The sequence below is a fragment of the Podarcis melisellensis genome (assembly GCF_964234715.1).
Source record: "Podarcis melisellensis genome assembly, chromosome: 8".
NCBI lineage: Eukaryota > Metazoa > Chordata > Lepidosauria > Squamata > Lacertidae > Podarcis > Podarcis melisellensis.
The window spans coordinates 58,388,581-58,410,160 of record NC_138540.1 but is presented as its reverse complement, the minus strand read 5'-3'; the positions used below and the strand labels follow the sequence as shown (position 1 = coordinate 58,410,160).

At 46.7% G+C, this 21,580-nt stretch overlaps 1 protein-coding gene across 2 annotated transcripts in view; it reads right to left on the bottom strand.

The window, feature by feature from the left end:
* Positions 1-8,437, bottom strand: part of MACF1 (microtubule actin crosslinking factor 1) — a 287,679-nt gene extending 279,242 nt beyond the window's left edge. For both annotated transcript variants that reach the window (XM_081922848.1, XM_081922840.1), the window contains exons 1-2: positions 8,324-8,437; positions 3,455-3,731 (exon numbers count right to left, since the gene is read on the bottom strand). In XM_081922848.1, the coding sequence (XP_081778974.1) occupies positions 3,455-3,674 (220 nt within the window). In that variant the 5' untranslated portion in view covers positions 3,675-3,731; positions 8,324-8,437. The remainder of the gene's footprint in view (positions 1-3,454; positions 3,732-8,323) is intronic.
* Positions 8,438-21,580: the final 13,143 nt, after the last annotated feature.

Sequence of the window (21,580 nt, the reverse complement as noted above, 5' to 3'; positions counted from 1 at the left end):
CAACCTGGATACTTGTACAGTGATACCTCGGGTTACAGACACTTCAGGTTACAGACTCTGCTAACCCAGAAATAATACCTCAGGTTAAGAACTTTGCTTCAGGGTGAGAACAGAAATCGCGCGGCAGCAGCAGGAGGCCCCATTAGCTAAAGTGGTACCTCAGGTTAAGAACAGTTTCAGGTTAAGAACGGACCTCCTGAATGAATTAAGTTCTTGACTCGAGGTACCACTGTAAATAAATCAAGGTCACTAAAGTAGCTGAGGGCCCCAATGTTCTCTGCTCAAGGGACTCAAGGCTGCTGTAAAACTTCTTCACAAATGTGAGCCAGAGTGGTACAGAGTGCTAGGTAAGGCTCTGGGATGCTAAGGTTCAAATCCCCATGAAGCTACCAGGGTGACCTGCCTCACAGGGAGGAAATGGAGAGTGGGAAAGCCATGTACATCACCTTGACTCCTTTGGATGAAAGGTGAGATATAAATGGAATAGCAGTAGGAATTTCATTTGAAAAGAAGCAGCTAAGGCTGAAAGTAGATGAGTGCCTGGATGTTTTGTTCCAGGAGGCAAAAAGCACCTCTAAATCGAATGCAACCTGGATAAAAAAAATGAGCATGTCTCTCAGCACCTAGTCTTGATCCATTCTTGGACCCCTATAGCGATATGTATCCAGTAAAAAGTGAAATGGGAGCTCTGAGCACTGAGCTTCCACTGTTGGTGGCCATCACTGCCTCCTGAGGGAGCAAGTTGCATAGTTTAACAATGTGCTGCATGAAAAAGTACTTTCATTTTTATCTGTCCTGAATCTCGCCACAAAAAAACTACCTTATACTGAGCGGCAACTGGTTCATCTAGTGCAGAAGTGTCTAAACTGACTGGCCGGGACTCTCCAAGGCTTCAAGCAGGGTGCCTCCTCTCAGCTGGGATTTGAACCCGGGACCTTCTGCATAAATGCTTTGTCACTGATCTACAACCCATCCCCAGAAAACATAGCCATTCTGATGCCCCCAGAGCAGAAGGCCACAAGGTTTGCACCCTTCCTCCATTGTTCTATAACACTGTTTTCCATAACACCGTCACAGCTTTCACTGCCTTTGCATTGCTGCTACAAAAACCACATCACAACATTTGCATTGTCACAAACGCAGAAGCAGGTGGCCTAGCAAGGTCCAGAGCAGTGGGCAAGTGTTTGCCCATCTGGGAGCATTTGGGTGGCCCCCAGCACGCCCTTGACCCTGGGTCAGTTGATGAAGTCCCCTTTAGTGACCACTTCACTGCTCCTTGCAGTGATGCCATTGTCATGCCCGAGGAGGGAGCAAAGGAGCCTGTCACAGGGAGTGGATTGTTTGGAGAGGAGGCCAGGGTTGTGGAAGTGCTCAGCTCAGGACTGACAAAGAAAGACGCAAGACAGAGGCAGCGATATGGAAATGAGATGCATCCAGCTGGGGGAGACGTGGGGGTGGGAGGGTGTACCAGGAAGATGCGGGGAAAGTGGGAAGGAGGAGAGACAACTACTGCATTCATCCCAACCCATTTTCCTGTCTTTCTGGAGTTGCCACTGGAAGCCAATTGGCTACTTTAAAAATGCCCTCTGTGCCACATCCATCCTCCCAGTAGGTTTTTCCTGCCACCAGCCTAGCCTCAATGTGATGCAATGGGCAATTTCAAACTGCCATACGCTCAAGTGAATTAAGTTTATCGGAATGAGCAGTTCTTCTTCGGTACCAATAATGATAATGCCCCCTTCTCTTTGGGTTTCGCTTGCTCTAATTCAGGTCTCCTTCCCCTGCTACCCATCACCTCCAGTCTTTGAGTTTGCCTAAGAACAGCATCTTCCACAGAAACACAGGAGGCTGGATAGGCTCCTCTGGGGGCAGGAAATCCTCCCCCTTTTACATTCAAAAAACAAATAGGTCCTTGGGTGAGACGTGCTTCTAATTTTAATTAAAGGGGGAGTGTGCCATTAGGGAGACACTGATCTAGTGCTAAGCTCTGCAGGGAGACATGAGTTCTTTGAGCTAAATTATTTCAGTCCTACTCATGTGACTCAGCCCCAAAACGTGACAATAAGACTGTGGCTCACCCCCCTGACTCAGCCCAGTTTTCCCAAGTGGTTCTCAGACAGACAGCTTTTCAGGTAGGGCTGTGTGCGCATATGCTCCGGCATGCTGGAGTCTGAAGTTCACCACCAGCATTTGAACATGGACCCCAATGCATGAGCATTTTGAAACTTCTTGATAGGCAGAGGTCACATTCCTGGGCCTTGTCATCTTCACTTTTATCCAACTTTCTAGGAATTGACATGCCTCTAAAGCAGGGTTTCCCCAAACCTGGGTCTCCAGATGTTTTTGGACTACAGTTCCCAACATCCTTGACCGCTGGTCCTGCTAGTTTGGAATGATGGGAGTTGCAGTGCAAAAACACAGGAGCAGTCAATTACAACATTTCTGGAGTGTACATATTGAGACATGGGGAGGGATGTCTGTCCAGCCAGTCCTGGGACAGACTTCCTCTGCATGTGACCAGAGGTGGGTGTGGCCTCACCTGTGCAGCTAATGATAAAAGCACAGGGCAGGGCAGCCATCTCTCTCTTGCCTCTTGCTCTCTCTGCCATCTTCCTTCAAAGAAGTAACATCTGCTAAGGATGCCCTCTTGGCTCCCAGCCAAGAGAGGAGAAAGGGACTATCTTCCTATAAGATAGATTCTAAATGTATATTACCTTATTAAGCCTGTCTGCCTTCTGGGATCCTATTGTGAACAGAACGTGAGTAAACCCTTTTTATACTTTTATAAAAGACTGTGTTGTGTCTTGTATTTTAAGAGGGAACGAAGGGGAAATTACCAGAGTAATTGTTATAGAGGTTCTCGCGAACCTGAGCACACGTTACCATTGCGAACTTAAAAAGGGGAATGTCTTACTCTGCTGATATTTTGGGAACTTGTTAGCACTAGTTGGATAAGGATATAATTTCACAATATATCCTCTCCTGCATCCCTGAACATTCCCACACCAGAGACCCAAGTTTGGGAAACCCTGCTCTAAAGAAAACTTTGTAGGTATCAACCAATGCCTCCTTAAATTATGGCAGGGGTGGGGAACCTTATTCAGCTCAAGGGTGACATTCCCTTCTGGGCAGTCTCCTGAGAGCTATATACTGGGAGGAAGGGCAGAGGCAAGGGCTGTAAATATTACTTTTGTATCGTAGGCTCATCTATCTCTCCACAGTCTCTCTAGCCTCCATCCAGGCAAGCCAAGTTCATGGGCACATTCCAGAGAGTGAACAAGACTCCAGGAGGGTACAAAGCAAGGTAAGAGAGGAGTGTGGCTTGGAAAAAGGGAAAGTGGCCTGGAGACAGTCCAAAGGGCCATACAGAGAGGCTTAAAGGGCCACACTTGTCCCTCCCCCCCGCCCTGAGGTTCCCCTCCCTGAAACGATGGCATCGAACCAGCTTCCTTACCAGCTACTCTGACAACGGCTCTTTCTGCCGGATCCAGCACAGAGTCTTGACTTTTCCTCTTCTTCTGCTCATGGAGAGGTAAATTCCAGGGCAAGGTGTCCCCCGGTGGGCAAGGAGACAGGCTGCCGGACCTCTCACTCCGATAGGACCTCTCACTTCGGCACGAACGCTCACTCCGGTAAGACCTCTCGCTCAGGGTCTCTTCGTCAGAGGACGACATGGCCCCGAAGGAGGGAAGGAGGCACAGAGGGGCTGCCGATCCTTAGGAACAGCCGGCCTAGGAATATCAGCATGATTATTACAATTATTGATTAATTAATTGATCAGTTTAATTCCATAGTCACAGTTTTGCACTCAACTGCGACTCACACAGTAAAAGTAACAAAGACATTTGTATTATCGGAGCTGCAAACACATCTCAGGTTAGTGGGAATATGAAGGCACATAACAGCCAATGGGTGAGTGGGTGAATTTATGGTGACGGGTTTGTTAATCGATGGGAAATTGAAAACAGCTGACACTTTTTGTAGCCTGATGAGCATCTAGGATGGGGTAGTCAAGCAAACCATGGTTACCCACTGCATGCCAAACAAATAAGCTTTTCTCAGAGAGAAACCTGCCAAACCCATTTCCATAGTCTCAGTAGTGGAAGTGGAAGTTACACCAGCGTGCAGAGCTAAGAGTTAACGTGCCATTTTTATTGGGGGGGGGAGCAAAGTCCCTTTATTACCCAGCCAAAATGTCACAAGATAGCAAGCAAGCTTTTGAGCCCATCAGAACCCTTCAATGAGCAAAAAGGGTGGCTTGATATTGGTGCTACAGTGCCTCTGTGGGTCAAAAATTCATTTGTGTTGTACAGTCTGAGACAGGACCTGGCTATGGATTTTATCAGGAACAGCACCTGCCCGTCAGATTTTAGCTCGACCCCCTGAGCTGCACAGAGCTGGACTCGCCCCACAGACAAGTGGAGTCAAGCAGTGGTGAGGGAGTGGCGCTCTAAACATGCTCTCCTGCACTGCCCCTCCCATCTAGTCCAGCCCCCAGGTCCTTGATCTCCACTACCATGAGGTTACAAACATCTCCTGGCAGGAGGGTGACTCCAAAGCATTGGATTTAGGGTGGTGCGGGCAGTCCCCCCCCCCACAGGGCACCAAGCCAACAGGGTGCAAAATTGAGAAGACTCATAATGGAAAAGATCCATTCAGGGGCACCATAGTACAAAAGATTACCAAAGTCCGCCCCGGAAAGCATTGCACCTTACACAGTGCTAATGAACCAAGAGCAAGTTGATCTCCCTCCTTTGCTCCAAAAACAGAACATTCTCTGTGCCTGAAAACCTTGACATCTGCCTAAGAATCTTAAAGACTGTGCTCCTAACAGCTTATGCAAATCAATAGCCATTATGCACATTTGCATGTTTTGCCCTGAGATTCCTGTGCTTTAAACATCCCGCAGATGTTCTTTTTGAACGAAGCAAATTCATTTCCCACCTTGTTGGGGAAGGCTGCCAGTCTTTAAGCACAAAGAGGTATGGAAAAGAAAGGTCTGTAGCCACTACCGGACGAAGGCCTTTGAGTGATTTTATTGCACAATGGGATTGCTTTGTACTCTATGGAAATTAAAATAAAGGACAAGCACAATCTCCAGTGCTCACGGCAAACCAAGGACAGACATTTTGGGATAACATATGAAGAAGACCATTTAAAGATACAAAATACGCATTGTAGTTAGTTGATGGTAGGAAGCAAGAAAATTAGACCTCTGCATTGGGTGCCAAATTTCTTTCTGTGTCCTTGTTATATAAAATAATAAAAACATATTTAAAAGAAAAAGAGAGGGCAACATGGCAGGAAGTCCTAAAGGAGTGAGTGGTAACTTTTAGAGCTTCGGTGCTTTTGCAGGACATTGGTTTCAACTCTCACTTCCATGAGGTCTAGAAACTTGATTTTAGAAAGAAGAAAAAGAGCTCAGATCTGTCCAACCCCTTGCAGCCTCCCTGTTCATCTTGGCCCCTCTCCAGTGTGATCTGGCCCTAGTCTTGTTACTTAATTTCTACAAAGAGCTGCAGGGTTCAAGTGCACCTAGGAGTCACATCCTATACGAGGGATAGCTAACAAATGCCCTGCAAAAGCTGTTGGACTCCAACCAACATTTCTGCATTGCAGGGGGTTGGACTAGATGGCCCTCAGTGTTGCTTCCAACTCTACAAATATATGATAACGCTCATCAGCCCCAGCTAGCATGACCATGGTCAGGATTGATGGGAGCTATAGTCCAACATCTAGAGGACACTCCATTGGCTACTCCTGCCCTATGCCATAGAATAGCCATGTTCAAACTTTCAGAGGAGGCTGCCTGTTACTTCTCTGCATGAGTCCCTGCTCACCTCCATCTAGCAGCTACAGAGAAACATAAAAGGCAGGCTTCTTTTCAAAGTAAAAACAAAGGCATGCCTCCTATTTTTAATTCAAAATAAAATATGCATGCCTCGCCTGTCAGATAGAGTGGTGGGGAATGCTGTCTTCGAAGCCCTGTCTTGCAACAGGCAGCTGCAGCTTCTCAAGGGTGAGGGGAAGGCACTTCACACATGCACACCGCATGTCACAGGATGGAGCTCTTGCACTGAAAATTGTAACAGGCAAGTATACAGCTTCTATGGAAGTTAGGCATGAGGTTTCTGTGTGTTTGTGTTGGGTGTGTGAGGTGTGGAGATGTTGATGCATCTAAGAAACCCCAATTATGCTGAAGGCGCCTTGGAGTTACCCCTGCACAGTCTGATGCAGGGGAGGAGGTACCACAGAGAACATGCCTGTCCAGAGATTCAGCACTCTACATTGCAATTGTCAACTAGGACACGTATATTTGTGGCAGTTGGGAATGACTGTGTATTCCACCCCTGCTGGAAGCCACATTCCTTGATCTGGAAGTCCCTGCTCCACATGGTTCCAGCCAGTAGGGATCAGAAGGCACTCTGCATATGCTCAGAGGCACACAGCAATAGCATTTCATATACTCCAAGGCTGAGACTTGGCACTGAAGACAAATCTGAGTCCAGGGAAATCCCAATTAAGCCCTGTGTGACTCTTTCAGGTCTGGCCAACTCGGCTTCCATGGAGAACAAAGTGGGCATTGTCCACACTAGTGCTAAGGGTTTTTGGTGTTGTTTTTTTACATTTGTAGTAAATGAGAGCAGGGTCCCTCGAAGGAAGCATGCTTCCCTTCCTAGACCCTTTGCTGTGTGGCTTTTCCCTCGTAGGAATTGTCATCTTCCTGGAGTACCACTGCTGTGTTGTGGCAAGCCTCCTTGACAGCCAAGTGGTCCTCCTTTCTCATAAATGCAGAACGCCTTCCTCCTTTGCAAACCCTGGACTCTTGAGCACCAATGCCAGAAGGATGCATCCTTACTATCAGCCTTACAAGGCTCTAGTTTAAGGTGCTAAAAGCAGGGGGTTGGAAATGTGGGGAGGGAGAGAGGGAGAGGGAGAGGAAGGAGAGAGGGAGACAGAGAGGGAGAGAATCCCCCATCTTGGGCACGAGAAATGCAAGAAGGCTACTGTACTAATAAACTGAATGCCTTTGCTTCCATTCAAAGCATCCCTCTCTTCAGATTTTTTTTTTTAATACAGTGATTCTATTCAATAATATGCCAAAAACAAAAAAAGCCACAACTGCTGGAATCCAGTTGGATCCCCTCCCTTTGGAAACAGTTTTTTTAAAAAAAGAAAAATCCACTTGATCACGAGCCATCAGATGCAAAATATAATTCCATCCCTAGACTGAGTGGTGGAGGATAAACGTTTTTAAATCCACACGCAATCAAAGATATGATGAACCACAGTTCTAAATAATACCCGTTTCTAAACCTGCAGGGCCATTAAAAAGCGAAATTGTGCATTTAGTGTGATGGAGCAATAACAACAACATCCCGATCCTCAGACCTCATTATCTGCTAGCACCATTTATAAATACCCTCGTTTCCATTTTGATGCTATTACCGCTATGATTTCTGAAGGGGAGGGTAATTCAAAACAAGGAATGGGGAACAAGAGGCTGGAATCCTATTTGTAATAAATGAAAATAATAGTCGAGAACAAAGAGCATTTGTAAGCCTCCATTCACTGTTCTCCCCCCGCGCCCCAGTAAAGCACCCTTCCCCCTCCATTGCTGGGAGTGGGGATACCTGCGCGCCCGTTTCAATGGGCATCCATCTGACAGGCAAACCCACAAGCCCATCGGTTGACTACTACGCCTTGCCAGGGCAACCCGGGGTGGGGAGAAATGAAAAGGCAGGGTGCCTTTTTGGGGTGCCTGGTTCCTGGGGAACACACCCACCCCAGAAACCTCCGGTGGGAGTAGACGGCGGCATGCCGAGGCTCCGTGCAACGGAGGCACAAACGCGACCCTCGGTGCTTCGGTGGGGGCCGGGGGAGGGGCGCGCAGAGGAAAGCGACCCGTGGGCTCGGGGGTACAAATCCAGCACAGAACCCCCCTTATTTTAAAGGTTCGCCTTCTGCCTTCCGATCGGTGCCTGCCCCGCCCCGTCCAGCCTTTTGGGTCTGGGGGCTGCAGCTGGAGCAGCAGCAGGTGCAAAGATGCCGCTGGAGCATCCTTGCCTGGAAGCGGGGGGGGGGGGCTGTTGCTTTGGCACCATTTCATTGCTCCCTCCCTCCCCCGCCGCCAGGTCATTCCCTTCTCCCACCCCCAGGCTACAGGGTGCCCCCTTCCCCTCCCCTCCCCCTCCCCCAGATGCTGCCAGAGTGCCATGGCGCGGAGGAGATGTGGGGAGAGAAAATGCCCCGGCCGCCTCCGCCCTCCCTCCCTACATCCCCTCCATACATCGCCTGCCCCCCCCCCCCGGTCTAACCTTACCAGGCGGCCTGAGTGGGTCGGAGCGCACGGATCCGACCTCCGCGCGTGCACAATGGCCGAACTGCCCAGGCAGCCAGCAGAGTAAGGAAGGCGGGAGCAGGAGCCCGAGCCGAGCGAGCGAGCGAGCGGCCGCCAACCGCCAGTCCCTCCTTCTCTTTCCCTCTCTCCGCCGCCGCCAGCGCGCAGACGCCGCCCCTCGCCCAGCCTGGATCGGGACCGCCCCGCGGCCAGGCGCGCCCACGCGGACGGAGGGGTGGCACGACCCTCTCCCCGTCCACACGCACAAGTGGCCACCACGGGGAAGGTGATCATGGGGGGAGAGGGCCCACAATTAGCCCCCAGGCATGGGTACTCCCCCTAGATGCTGGCGGAGGCTCCCTAGAGAAGGCCCACACCCAGGCCAGAGCGGCCAGAGGCATCCACCGCCCCCCGGAGAACTGCCCACGCCAGAGCCTCGCAGTTGGCACTCTGTTCCAAATCCCAACCTCTCTCTCTCTCCTCTCAACGGACACCAGGATCCAAGCTGCTCCCTGCCTGCAGCCTAGCACTTATCATGGACCCCCGACACACACCAGGAGCCTGGCATAGAAGAAGCAGAGAGAGAAACGCACTCCTGTCTTCTCACAGCCAGCACTGGAGAGAAGAATCCCATGTCCATGGCAGCCTTGGCCAACCTGGTGCCCTCCAGAGGTTCTGGGATACAGACAGTGCCTGGCTAAGGCTAATGGAAGTTGGGCACCAGGTTGGCAAAGGCTGATCCATGCACATTTTCAGAGGGATAGGTAATGCCTTCCATCCATGTAGTTATCTCAGAGCCTGGCCACACCATGGACTCCCTGTGCATACTGGAGCCTCTGTGGATCTGGCGTCAGGCCTGTTATCTGCTGAACCTCAACAATTCTATGCACAGCTTGGCATAGGATATGGTTCATGCAGCAGCCATCATTGGCCATAGATAGCACACCCTCCTATAGACGTTGGCACTATTCTGGAGCTTTCCAAAGTCACACCAGCCTGACACAAATCACACCCATCCCACACACCTCCATTGGAGCATCAGAAGAGCTTGTCTGCTCCCAAATCAGTCCAGCCTTTGGTCCAGCTTCCCATTCATGCTGTGGCCAACCCCCGCCTATTTTAACAGACAACAGCCTTCTCCTATTGCTTGTCCCACCCCCAGGTATACTCCTTCTAAACATGGAAGCTTTATCTCTTTTCCTGCAACGCTGAATTTTCCAAACTGCAAGATGATCATCTTACTTAACAGAACGGAAAAGGCACTCTGCAGGTGACTCAGTTACCATCTCTTATTATTACAACAAGCCTTGCAAGGAAGTCCACAAAAAATAGCAGACCATTGTTTGTTAGTCCATCTGCCTACACGGTCGTTTGTGGCTCTTGAATAAATGGGGAAAGAATCAGCTCTTTCCCAAAGTGTAAATGTTTCTTCCACCTGCTCACCTGGAAGTGAGTCTGATTCGCCAAAGGTGAACCAAAGGAGTGGCTATTTACAGGTGGCCTTCTTACAACAATCACAGATTCCAGAGTCCTGCTCTGAAAAACAGGCGCTGCCTATGAGCCCTGCCTCAAATTAAACTTAAGGGACAGCAACCTAGTTTTCTGGGAAAGAAAATCAGGCTGCTGCCTTTCTGTGGAAGATGTCGCCTTCCCTGCAAGTAGCAGAGCAGTGCTGCTGCTTTCAAAAAATCAGCCTGTGTCCAAAAAAGTATGTGCCATTCAGGAGTGCATGGCAGAACATGTTTTTCCCTTGTCTCATAACACTAGAACTCATGAATATGCAATGATGCTGAATGTTGGAAGATTCAGGACAGATACTTTTTCAGACAGTTAGACTGTGGAACTCACTGCCACTGAAGGCAGTGATGACCAGCAACTTGGGTGTCTGTAGTTAGACAAACTCATGGAGGAGATGGCTATCAATGGCTACTAGCCAGGATGGCGGTGTTGACCTCAACTGCCAGAGGCACCATGCCTCTGAATACCACTTGCTGGAAACCAAAGAAGGGGAGAGTTCTCTTGCACTCTGTTTGGGGGCTCCCAGAAGCATCTGTCTGGCCGCTGTGAGGACAGGATGCTGGACTAGATGGGCCGTTGGCCTGATCCAGAGGGCTTTTCTTAGGTTCTTATGTTTATAAACACTGATGCACCTGCATGATGAAAGGAATCCCAATCAAGCTGTGGGAACAGGTAGTACGTGGACCACAGCAGCTTCCTCAAAAAGCACCATTTAGCTCGGGGGGGGGGGGAGCCCATACTGCAAAGGTGTGGCACACAGAAGGTCTCAAGGTTGATCTCTGGCATTTCCAATTAAGAGAGTCAGGTAACAGGTAGTTTCATTTATTTTCATTTAACGAAATGTGTCACTTAGTAAAAGCAAACAAACCTCTAAGTGGTTCACATAAAAAAATATAAAATATTCATAAAGAAAATACCAATAAAATCGGCAGACTTGGAAAAGCAAGTAAGCATAAGCAAATTATTAAAATATAGATAAGAATGAACAGAGATGGGGCGGAAAAGACCCCCCCTCTATGCCCAAGACCCCAAGGAGCTACTGCCAATCAGAGTAAACAATGCGGCAATCGATGGACCGTCAGGATGAGGCAGCTTCCCATTTGACAGTGGGACAGAAGATAGTGGGCTCTCCTTCATTGGAGGTTTTAAAGCAGAGGTTGGATGGTCATCTGCCAGGGATTTAGCTGTGATTCCTCTATTTTCAAGAGGTTGGACTAGATGACCCTTGGAGTCCCTTCCACCTCTATGAATTATTTTGTGCAACATCCCACAGAAATGAACAAACGCTCCCATGCTCTTGCACAGCTTCTCGTCTTTCTGAGGTGAGCCAGTGGTGGGATAGGGGAAAATATGTACACCTCTTGGATAACTTTAAAATGACAGCTTCTTTAGGACAAGCATAGGATTTCCTGTTGACCTTCTGTATTCAGAGTCAGTAAACCTCTAAAAGCCAACTGCTGTGAACAAACAACAGAGAGTGGTTCTTGCTGTTTGGCCACAGAGTGCTGACCCAGCGTTTGTTTTCCTAAAACAAGCTTGTTCTGTGGGATTAGGTGGTGTTATGCCTTCTCTCTCCCATGACGGCTAACCCCCTACATGCCGACTCTTCATTGGCTTTCGCTCTGTTCTTTGCATCCACAGAGATGTTTCTTTTCTCAGACCAGCAGTGCAGGGAGTAGTTGCATAAAGACCCATCCAAGGACCAAACCCCCTGAAAGGACTACAGAGTACGGAATGGACATAGCCATGTCTATATGTATTAAAAACACCCAAGAAGGTTTTATGAGGAAGCACATGGTGAAGCTGCCGCCACTACCACACTTTCCTTCCTCCTGGATCCAGCCCAAGGCCTTTAGCATTAAGGCAAATCCTCTAACACTCCGAGAGTGAAGTGTGGGATTAATTAAAAACAGTACAGACCAAACATTTATGCTAATTCACGTAACACAAGGCAGGACCTTACAAGATCCGCTTACTTTGTTAAGAACTTTTCCCCAGGAAGTTCGGACTTTGGCCAGGCTGCTTTCTGAAATAGCATTTCAAAGGAAACATACTTTAATTACTGACAGACAGCCTCTCTTCCCCTCACCTGGGAAACCCAGCCAGACAGGCGGGGTATAAATAATAAATTATTATTATTATATTATCACCTCCATTTGTGTAATTTCCAGCCTGATGAAGAGTTCAGGAGAACGCAGAAACTTACATACTATTTTGTGTTGTTTTGTCTTAAAATTGCTCTAATATGGCTATTTTGGAACATTTAAAATTGGTGATTGTTTTTAAAAATACCTTCAAATACCAGACCAACATCCACAGCTGTTTCATTTTGCTCAGCAAGAACTGTATGGTTTTTTTCTCACCCTTCTATGAACTGTTAGGTATCACTCTTCTTCTGTCCCTTTCTCAATCTATTTTTTTCTCATTAGCTCTTAGCTTAATCCAACAACTGGAACTGAATTCCAGCTGCAACACCGCCCCCCCTCAATTGGCCCTCCCTGCTGTGGATTTCCACAGCGCCCCCAATCTGCCAAGCCTAATGGCCGTTTACATTTTGAATTGATCTGGAAGAGTCTCTTGGGACGCAAAAGCCTTTCAAGATATTTAAATATTTCCTCCAGTACTTGGATTGTGCTTGATTGGATGACTCAAACCGGAATGGATGCTAGCAAATGCTGCAAGATATGATGATTTTCTCTCTTTTTAAAAGAGCTTAGTCTTCTCTTCCTTTGTCTTATTTTAAGTGCAGTTTTCCTCTCACATTCTTTGTGGCAAACTAGCAATTATCACGACAGTGTGTGTCAGCCTCTGGAAGTGGCATCACACTGCAGCTCTGTTCCCCACTGTATTTTTTCACTTACTGGTTCATCATTTATTTCAGCATCGTTGAGGCAAATGACTTTGCACAAAGGCAAAATGGCCAGTCATCACCTGGCTCTCGAGCAAAGTTGGACATTTTGCTCTTTGCTCTGGAAGTCCTACTTGACCCTTGGTAATTTAGGTTGGACTGAGGTTGCTCAGCAACAAGGCTGGGATGGGGATATGGGCTCACTGCATGCTCCAAGGCACACCCTCCTTTATTCATCCTGACATGTTCCAGGACTGAGTCCTCTGGGTAAAAAGCCAACCCCTGCATTTCCTGGGTCTCCCCTATTTTTCTTTAGTCGTTCTGAGCTTGGAGCACCAGACCCTCCAAGTGTCCTTATTTTTCAGGGACATCCCTGATTTAGAGAAACTATCCCAGTTTCTGATTTGATCCCAGAATATCCCACTTTTCCTTAGGATGTCCCTATTTTCACTGGAGAAATGTTGGAGGGTATGAAGTTATCCAACCCCTGAGCCATCTGAAGACAATCCTGTATAGGGAAGGTTTTTTTAATGCTTTATGTTTTATTATGTTTTTATATGTGTTGGACGCTGCCCAGAGTGGCTGAGACAACCCAGTCAGATGTGTAGGGTATGAAAAGTAAAATAATCATTATGGAATGGGACGTCCCTATTTTCATCAGAGAAATGTTGGAGGGTATAGAGCGCCATTCCAGAGTTTGCATACAGCCAGACCAGGGATGAGTTTTCAAAGGGAGTACTAAACAGATTTGGGTCAATGGTTATTTATATCATTCACAGCCTGCACCAACATTCAGTACATACACTGTTTCCCTTCTCATGGCAGGACTCTTTGATGTCTGTTTTTATTATTTTTTCCTCCAGAGCTGCTTTTGGTCCTCCTCTTCAACTCTGTTCTGTTCTGGCATCTTCCTAATCCCCCTGACTGTGTTTGTAAAGATCGAAGAAGAAAAAGGAGGAGGAGGAGGAGGAGGAGGAAGCTTTGCTGGGCAGCCTTAGGGCAGAGCAGGATAGAGCTGGCCGAAGGAAAAGTTAGGAATGTGCCATTGGTGGGCACAGTTCAGTGATTTTGCTTAAAGGAACAAGTTTCTGTCCCCCATTAAGGCAAATATATGTGTCAAAGCATATAGGTGAAATCTGCTGAAATCTGAGGGCCAGAGCATCAGATTCTTGGTTGTAGGGCACAACTCAATGACTGGCAAAGCCAGCATTATATATGCAAAGTAGCAAGCATGTAAGTTTGTATAATAGATCAAACTCCATTTCACTTTAAAAACCCATTTCTACTGTTTTATTGAGCCATTAATAAAGTTGGATAGGTTAGACTATGTCTGGCCTTTACTGAGCATTCATTCTGACTTTTTAAAAAAAACAACCCAGGTTATATGACAATGAGCATTCATTCTGATTTGCTTCTGTGGTGTTTATATGTCTTCCCATTAATCTTTCATTCATTTATGCAGTTTTCAAAGCATTTCCCTTCACTTTCCAAACTGTAAAAAGTCTATGGTTTGGGTCTCTCTCTCTCTCTCTCTCTCTCTCTCTCTCTCTCTCTCTCTCTCTCTCTCTCTCAGATTTGTTGTGCTATGACAAGAGAGTGCTTCAGTCCACTTTAACTACGCAAACCTGAAGTTCCCATATACATACCTGTGTGTTCTTCTCTCTATGCACTTGAACTCCTCCTGCAAAATACTTGCAGTCTGGAGGCACCCTAAAAGCACTTCCCTGTTTGTCAAAGTTTGAAAATGGAAAATGTGCCTTATTTGCCTAATGCATACAAGCTGCAGAATTTGGATGCAGAATTACCTTTTCACACGGGCTACCCCATGGCCACCGTTCTTATTCTTACTCTTATATATTTAATTATATCCTGCCTTTCCTCCCGATAGGACTCAGTGAGGTCCACAGATAAAAATAAGAACCACTAAAAACATAAAAAACATTTAAAAATTAAACATTGATAGAATTAAGACGATATACATATATGAAATCTATTAAAACCACACCAATAAAAACAGCACAGCACCATACCTTTCATTACAGCAGTCCCCCCAAGCCTGTTGGAAGGGTCTGCTGTACAAGCCCTGCTGAAGTGGAGAGGAACCGCAGAAACCTGCAGAACAAGTTCACAGCCAGAGCTAAAGTTCTGTTAGATACTGCAATTGGTGCACCCTGGGAGCTGGTCTTCCCCTGCTCCCTTCTAGCGAACGCTCCTTTGGTCTGTCACTAACAGGGGAAATGTGTCTCCCACCAATGAAACTTTGACAGGGGCACACCAAGCAGTTTCCTTGCTGAAAGACCCATCTGTGTTACAGTAATTAATCCATCTGGGACCTGAGCAAGGAGGGAGCAGCCTGCACCTTCCAAAGGGGAGCGATTTATGAGGGACAAGTTGAAGAAGAAGAGGAGCCACCAGCTGGTCTGTTGGAAAGAAGATGCACCTTGTAGGGGTGATCCTTTACAACAACATCTTAGCTGCATTTCCACTTCACAACTGGAAAGAAAGAGGAATCCCTTTCTGCATAATGGAATCACTCCAGCTCCTTGTAATAATAATAATAATAATAATAATAATAATAATAATAATAATAATAATAATAATAATAATATCTTATTTATACCCAGCCACTCTGGGCGGCTCCCAACAAAATATTACAAACATGATAAACATCAAACATTAAAAGCTTCCCTAAACAGGGCTGCCTTCTGATGTCTTCTAAAAGTTGTTTATTTCCTTGACATCTGATGGGAAGGCAATCCACAGGGCGGGTGCCACTACTGAGAAGGCCCTCTGTCTGGTTCCCTGTAACCTCACTTCTTGCAGTGAAGGAACCAGCAGAAGGCCCTCGGAGCTGGACCTCAGTGTCTGGGCTGAACAATGGGGGTGGAGACGCTCCTTCAGGTATACTGGGTTGAGGCCGTATAGGGCTTTAAAGGTCAGCGCCAACACTTTGAATTGTGCTCAGAATTGTACTGGGAGCCAATGTAGGTCTTTCAGGACCTTGAATAACCTTGGGTGCCCTTTCCTGACCCCTTTTGTGTTCTCATAGAATTGTAGAGTTGGACGGGATACCAAGGGTCATATAGTCCAGCCCCCTGCAATGCTGGTTCTGACATGTCCCATTTGAGGTGCAGCGACCAGAATGATATTCAAAGTGCAGTTGCACCACAGATTAGTGGAGTGGCGTTATGATATTGGCAGTTTTAATGCTGAACCGCAGCCCCCATCACTCCACCTAGCACATCTGTCCTGGCTGGGATTGGTGGGGGTTGTAGTCTAAAACATCAAGTGAGATAGAATGGAGAAAACAATTTTCGCAGTCAGGACTTCCATCAAAACTTCCTGCTGTGGATCTGCTCCTGTTATAAAACAAGTAGACTATTACATGCCTTTTTACAATCACCCTTCAAGGCATTGCTGCTCCAGACCTGGAATGCAGGTGGAACAAAAAGGGAAGTGGTCAGGACATGAAGCACCTGATCTGCCTTGTCCTGTCCCATTTTCCAATAGGCCTCTGGTTTTTTGATCTTGCAGCCTCATTGCAAGGCCAGAGCGCAGCTGTGGAAAGGCAGCCTGGCATAATTAGCTGCTTGCTTTCCTCTGTGGGCAGCAGGGGGAATTAACACACTCAGCCAAGTGAGGATTTATCGCTGACTACACACAGTGTGAGGACGGGAGCATTATGCTCATGACTGTGTTTGGAGAGAGAGAGAGAGAGAGAGAGAGAGAGAGAGAGAGAGAGAGAGAGAGAACACACACAGTCTTTGCCTCATATTTATGGATTCTGCTAACCAGCGGGAGGACACTTCTCTTTCTCACACACTCAGTTAAATCCAATCCTTCTGCTTTTTCTGTTTGCCACTTTCAGAATTCCGGGTTTCTAACAACCACCAGCCACACACTAACATACGTACCTCAGATAATAATGTTATAACATCTCATGTATGACACTCACAGGAAAAAATGTGCAGGTATTTGAATTTTTTCCTGTTGTACTTCTTAAATGTGTCACACACTCACACCCTGTAAAATTCATTCTTAATGAATGAAACAAGTCACACAAGGGTGAAGATTTAGCAATTTAAAAAGATCAAACGCACAAGGTCCTGCTTGGCCTCTGCCTTATCCATTTTCCCTCCTCTCATCCTCTCTGGAGCTGGGGGTGGCAGGCAGGGGGCATTTCTAAGGCTGAATGATTTGTACTCCCAATTTGTTTCGGGAACTTTCCACATTACAGTAGTGATAATATCATCACAGGGAGCCTAGTTTTGCTGGAGGGACTCTGTGCTACAGGGCACTTTGCATGCAAAATTAATCCTGAAGCTGTAATAAAATGTTGCAGGAAAGAGGGAGTCTCTTCATGGTCCTAGCCAAACATGCCCTCTTCCAGGATATTTATTTCAGCTTCTACCAACCTGGTGCCCTCCAGTTGTTGGTGGACTACAACTCCCATCAGCCCCAGCCAGCGTACTTTACTATTTTCCACCACCCCTGCTAGCCAGCATTGTGCACACACTGAGCATGTTCAGTCCTCATTGGCTTTCTTCCCCAAACATTTACTGTATTGTATTGCTGCAATCTTTGGATTTTCCCCAAACATGCTCAGACATCCTCCTTGAGAGAGAATGGGGGCCATTTTGGCTAGATAAGGGTCCATATTTGGTTCCACTGATTGGATATTAGTAAAGGACCTCTGGACGGTTAAGTCCAGTCAAAGGTGACTATGGGGTACGGTGCTCATCTCACTTTCAGGCCAAGGGAGCCGGCGTTTGACCACAAACAGCTTTCCTGTCATGTGGCCAGCAGGACTAAACCGCTTCAGGCACAACAGAACACTGTGATGGAAGCCAGAGCGCACAGAAATGCCACTTACCTTCCTGCCGCAGTGGTACTGGTGTACTTTCTGCTAGGTTGGCAGAAGTTGGGACAGAGCAACAGGAGCTCACCCCATCGTGTGGATTTGAACCGCTGACCTTCCGATCAGCAAGCCCAAGAGGCTCAGTGGTTTAGACCACAACGCCACCTACTCCCTTGAATATCGCTTGAATGTTAGTATATGACAGTTGTAATGTGGGAGGTAACATACACACACACTTGGAGGATTTGCAGTACTGCATCAGTCTTGGATTTGCATGGGCAAGAGAAGAAAAGTTTTAAAATGATGGTTTTAAATAACAGCAGAGAGTTGAGTAAAGGAAACTGAAAAAGTGATTTTTAAAAAATAGAGTAAATGATGATGAGATAACACCATGGGAAAGAGTGACAGTTTAAAACAAGGTTTGAGTGCCATGAGAATGGAGCTGGGAAAGGCATTGTTGTGTTAGTTTCAAATCATAAAATTGTAGAGTTGGAAAGGACCACAAGGGTCATCTAGCCCATCTCCCTGCAATGCAGGAATTTCAGTTAAGGCATCCATGACAGATGACCACCCGCTTAACAAACTCCAATGAAGGAGAGTCCACCACCTTCTGAAAGAGTCCATTCCACTGGCAGACAGCTCTTACTGTCAGAAAGTTCTTTCTGATATTTAGCCGGAATCTGCTTTCTTGTAACTTGAAGCAATTGGTTCGAGTTCTACCCTCCAGAGCAGGAAGAAGAGAAGAGTTTGGATTTGATATCCCACCTTTCACTCCCTTTAAGGAGTCTCAAAGCGGCTAACATTCTCCTTTCCCTTCCTCCCCCACAACAAACACTCTGTGAGGTGAGTGGGGCTGAGACTTCAGAGAAGTGTGACTGGCCCAGGGTCACCCAGCAGCTGCATGTGGAGGAGCGGAGACGCGAACCCGGTTCCCCAGATTACGAGACTACCGCTCTTAACCACTACACCACACTGGCTCAAGGAGAAAACAAGCTTGCTCCATCTTCCATGTGGTAGCCCTTCAGATATTTGAAGATGGTTATCATATCTCCTCCCAGTCTCTCCTCTTTTCCAGGCTAAACATACCCAGCTCCTTAAATTGTGATTCTCAGAACTGGACACAGTACTCAAGGTGTGGTCTGATCAAGGCAGAATAGAGTGGTATTATTATTATTACCATCTGGCTGGTTTTCCCCAGCAACTCTGGGTGGTTTACAGTGTATATAAAAACATTGTAAAATATCAAGTATTAAAAACTTCCCGATACTGGGCTGCCTTCAGTACTATTACTTCCCTTGATCCTTACACTAGACTACTTTTGAGGCAGCCTAAAATAGCATTAGCTTTTTTTTGCTGTTGCATCACTGTTGACTCAGGTTAAGCCTGTAGCCTAGATCCTTTCACATATACTACAGTACTTGAAAGTCAGATGTCCCTCATCTTATATTTGTGTAGCTGGTTCTTCCTGCCTAAGTGTAGAACCGGACATTTTGTTCCTACTGAAATTCATTTTGTTAGTTTTGACCTAGTTCTCCAATCTGTTAAGTCAATCTTTACTCCTGGTTCTGTCTTCTGTGGCACTCTTTGGGTACGATCAGTCAATGAGCTACAAATCCACCTAACAGTAACTTCATCAAAAGCCTTACTGAAATCAAGATAATATTTTGTCTACTGCATTCTCATGATCCACCAAGCTTGTAACTCTATCAAAAAAAGAAATGAGATTTGCCTGGCATGACTTGTTTTTGAGAAACCCATGCTGAGTCTTAGTAATCACAGCATCCTTTTCGAGGTGATCACAGGCTGACTGTTTAATTATCTGTTCGAGGATCTTCGCTGGTATCGACATCAAGCTGGTAATTACCTTCCCACAATCATGTATTGCACTCCTGATAGCATGTATTGTCTTCAACATGAAGTTCTATATTAAATATAGTAAATTAGAAAAGGTATTTTGTGAACAAGTAAACATCCATATATGTGCAACCTCTATCAGCTGAACTTACCCTTTTAAACTGAACAAGGTAACTGACAGGCTTGCTTTTAAGGTTCTATTCATCTTAAGGTTACGGGGGTGTCTGCAAAGGGCCTTTATGGTAGAGGAGGAATGCATGGAATTTGGGGGGGGAATCTGTGAGCAAGGGAGAGTTGAGAAAAGTGAGTAGGGTAGACAAAAAAATGGGGTAGAAAAGGAGGTGGCATGGACTTAGGGGTGAAGCTGAAAATGGATGCAAAGTGGGGCTGCAGAATAGTAGTTTCAGAAATGGAGTTGGGGAAAGTGAAAAGCAAGCTTAGAAGTTGCATGGGGTGAGAAGGGGAAGCTCTATGGCAGCCACCCCAAAACTCAGTCCTCCAGCTGTTTTGGGACTGCAACTCCCATCACCCATCAGAGATGATGGGAAATGTAGTCCCAAACCAGCTGGAGGGCCAAGTTTGGGGGTGCCTGCTCTATGGGCTAATATGAGGGGGGGATGGCAGGGGGTTGGGTAGCAGTGTGAGCAAAGACACAGCCCCTATTATTAATCTTTATGTATCTACAGAGACAGGCAGGCAGGCTGGGGGGGGGGAGCGCCTGTCAGAAATGTAAACATGGAGCAACCAGGGAACTGTGTGACTTTATTGAAGTGGCAGGTAATGTTTAAAAGCAACATTTCCTTGCTTCCCAGCAGATGACAGATGACAGTTCTAGGCTGGTAGGTATGGCAGAAGGGAACAGAATCCCAGCCTGGATCTCTCTACCTGTAAATAAACATGAGTTGATCCAGCTAAAACTGGCCCAAATCCTTTGCAGTAACCTGCAAATCTCAATACAGGTATTACAGAAGATCAGGCAACCAAACAGCTGGTCCCCGCATACCTCAGACTTGCAGAACTACATGACAGCTCCTAAAATGAAATAGCTGGCTGGCTAGAGACTGAGACAAGGGATTTGGGGGAGAGAAAAGGGGGTTCCGAGAATTCTACCAGGCACATGAAAGCAGAAAATTGGTAGGGACCCAAATGCACAGGGTTCCCTGAATGAAATCCCAGAACCCTTTGACCTCCCCCTGTAACAAAACTTCCCAATTTACTGACTGGCAACAAAACAAGAAACTCTGGGCAATTTGGTAGCCCTTTTGCCACAAATAACTATTGCACACTCTCTATGTTAGAGAGTGGGACATCACTCTCTGAGAATTCAATTACTCAACAGAGGATCCCCACTTAAAAAGGTCTGTAAGAAGGAAAATGGTTGCTATTTATTTATGAAAGGGCCATGAGCGTGTGCTAGGCACTGTAGAGGCTGTGGGGGCAACACCCTCTGTCCAATGGCCCTCTGCTAGAAAAGATATGAATTTGTAATGCAAAAGAGGAAGGATCAAGGAAGAGTCTGAACAGATGGAAGTGAACAAGCCGAAAAGAGAGGGCTACTCAAAGGGGAAGAGTCCAAATGACTCACACACCCTCCTGTTAACTTGACATGGACCACAACTCCCATCCATGGTGCAAGAGGACTGCCCAACAGACTGTAGAGGCCCACTGGCCATCAGTCCAGATCCATTTGTTTTCTTATACTGCACTCATTATTGGCACCCCAAAATATGTCTTCCTCATGGCAAGCTTCACCAAGAGGAACACGAGGGAGTTGGGTTGATGCACAGAAATGGGAAAACTGCTCTAGACCCAAGAAGTAGCAGAAAAAATAGAGATGGCGGTGTGTGGGTGGGAAGCAAAGGATCTGACAGAACCACAGCACCAAACTAGAACTGGGCAAGGTTAAAAACCTCACTCAGCCATGAAGCTTATTATGTGACTCTTGGGGCCAGTCACCCTCTCTCAGCCTAACCTCTTTCACACATTTTTTCTGAGGATAGAAAGGGGAGGGCACTGTGTACCTTAAGCTCCTTGAGAGAAGACAGGTAGATATAAATGTAATAACAGACAGGCTTGTCTGAGACAGCAGGAACAAGTGGTGGAAGGAAGCTAACATTTTCAGCACCTAGATCGGAATGCAGAACCTCTCTCTTGGTGGTGC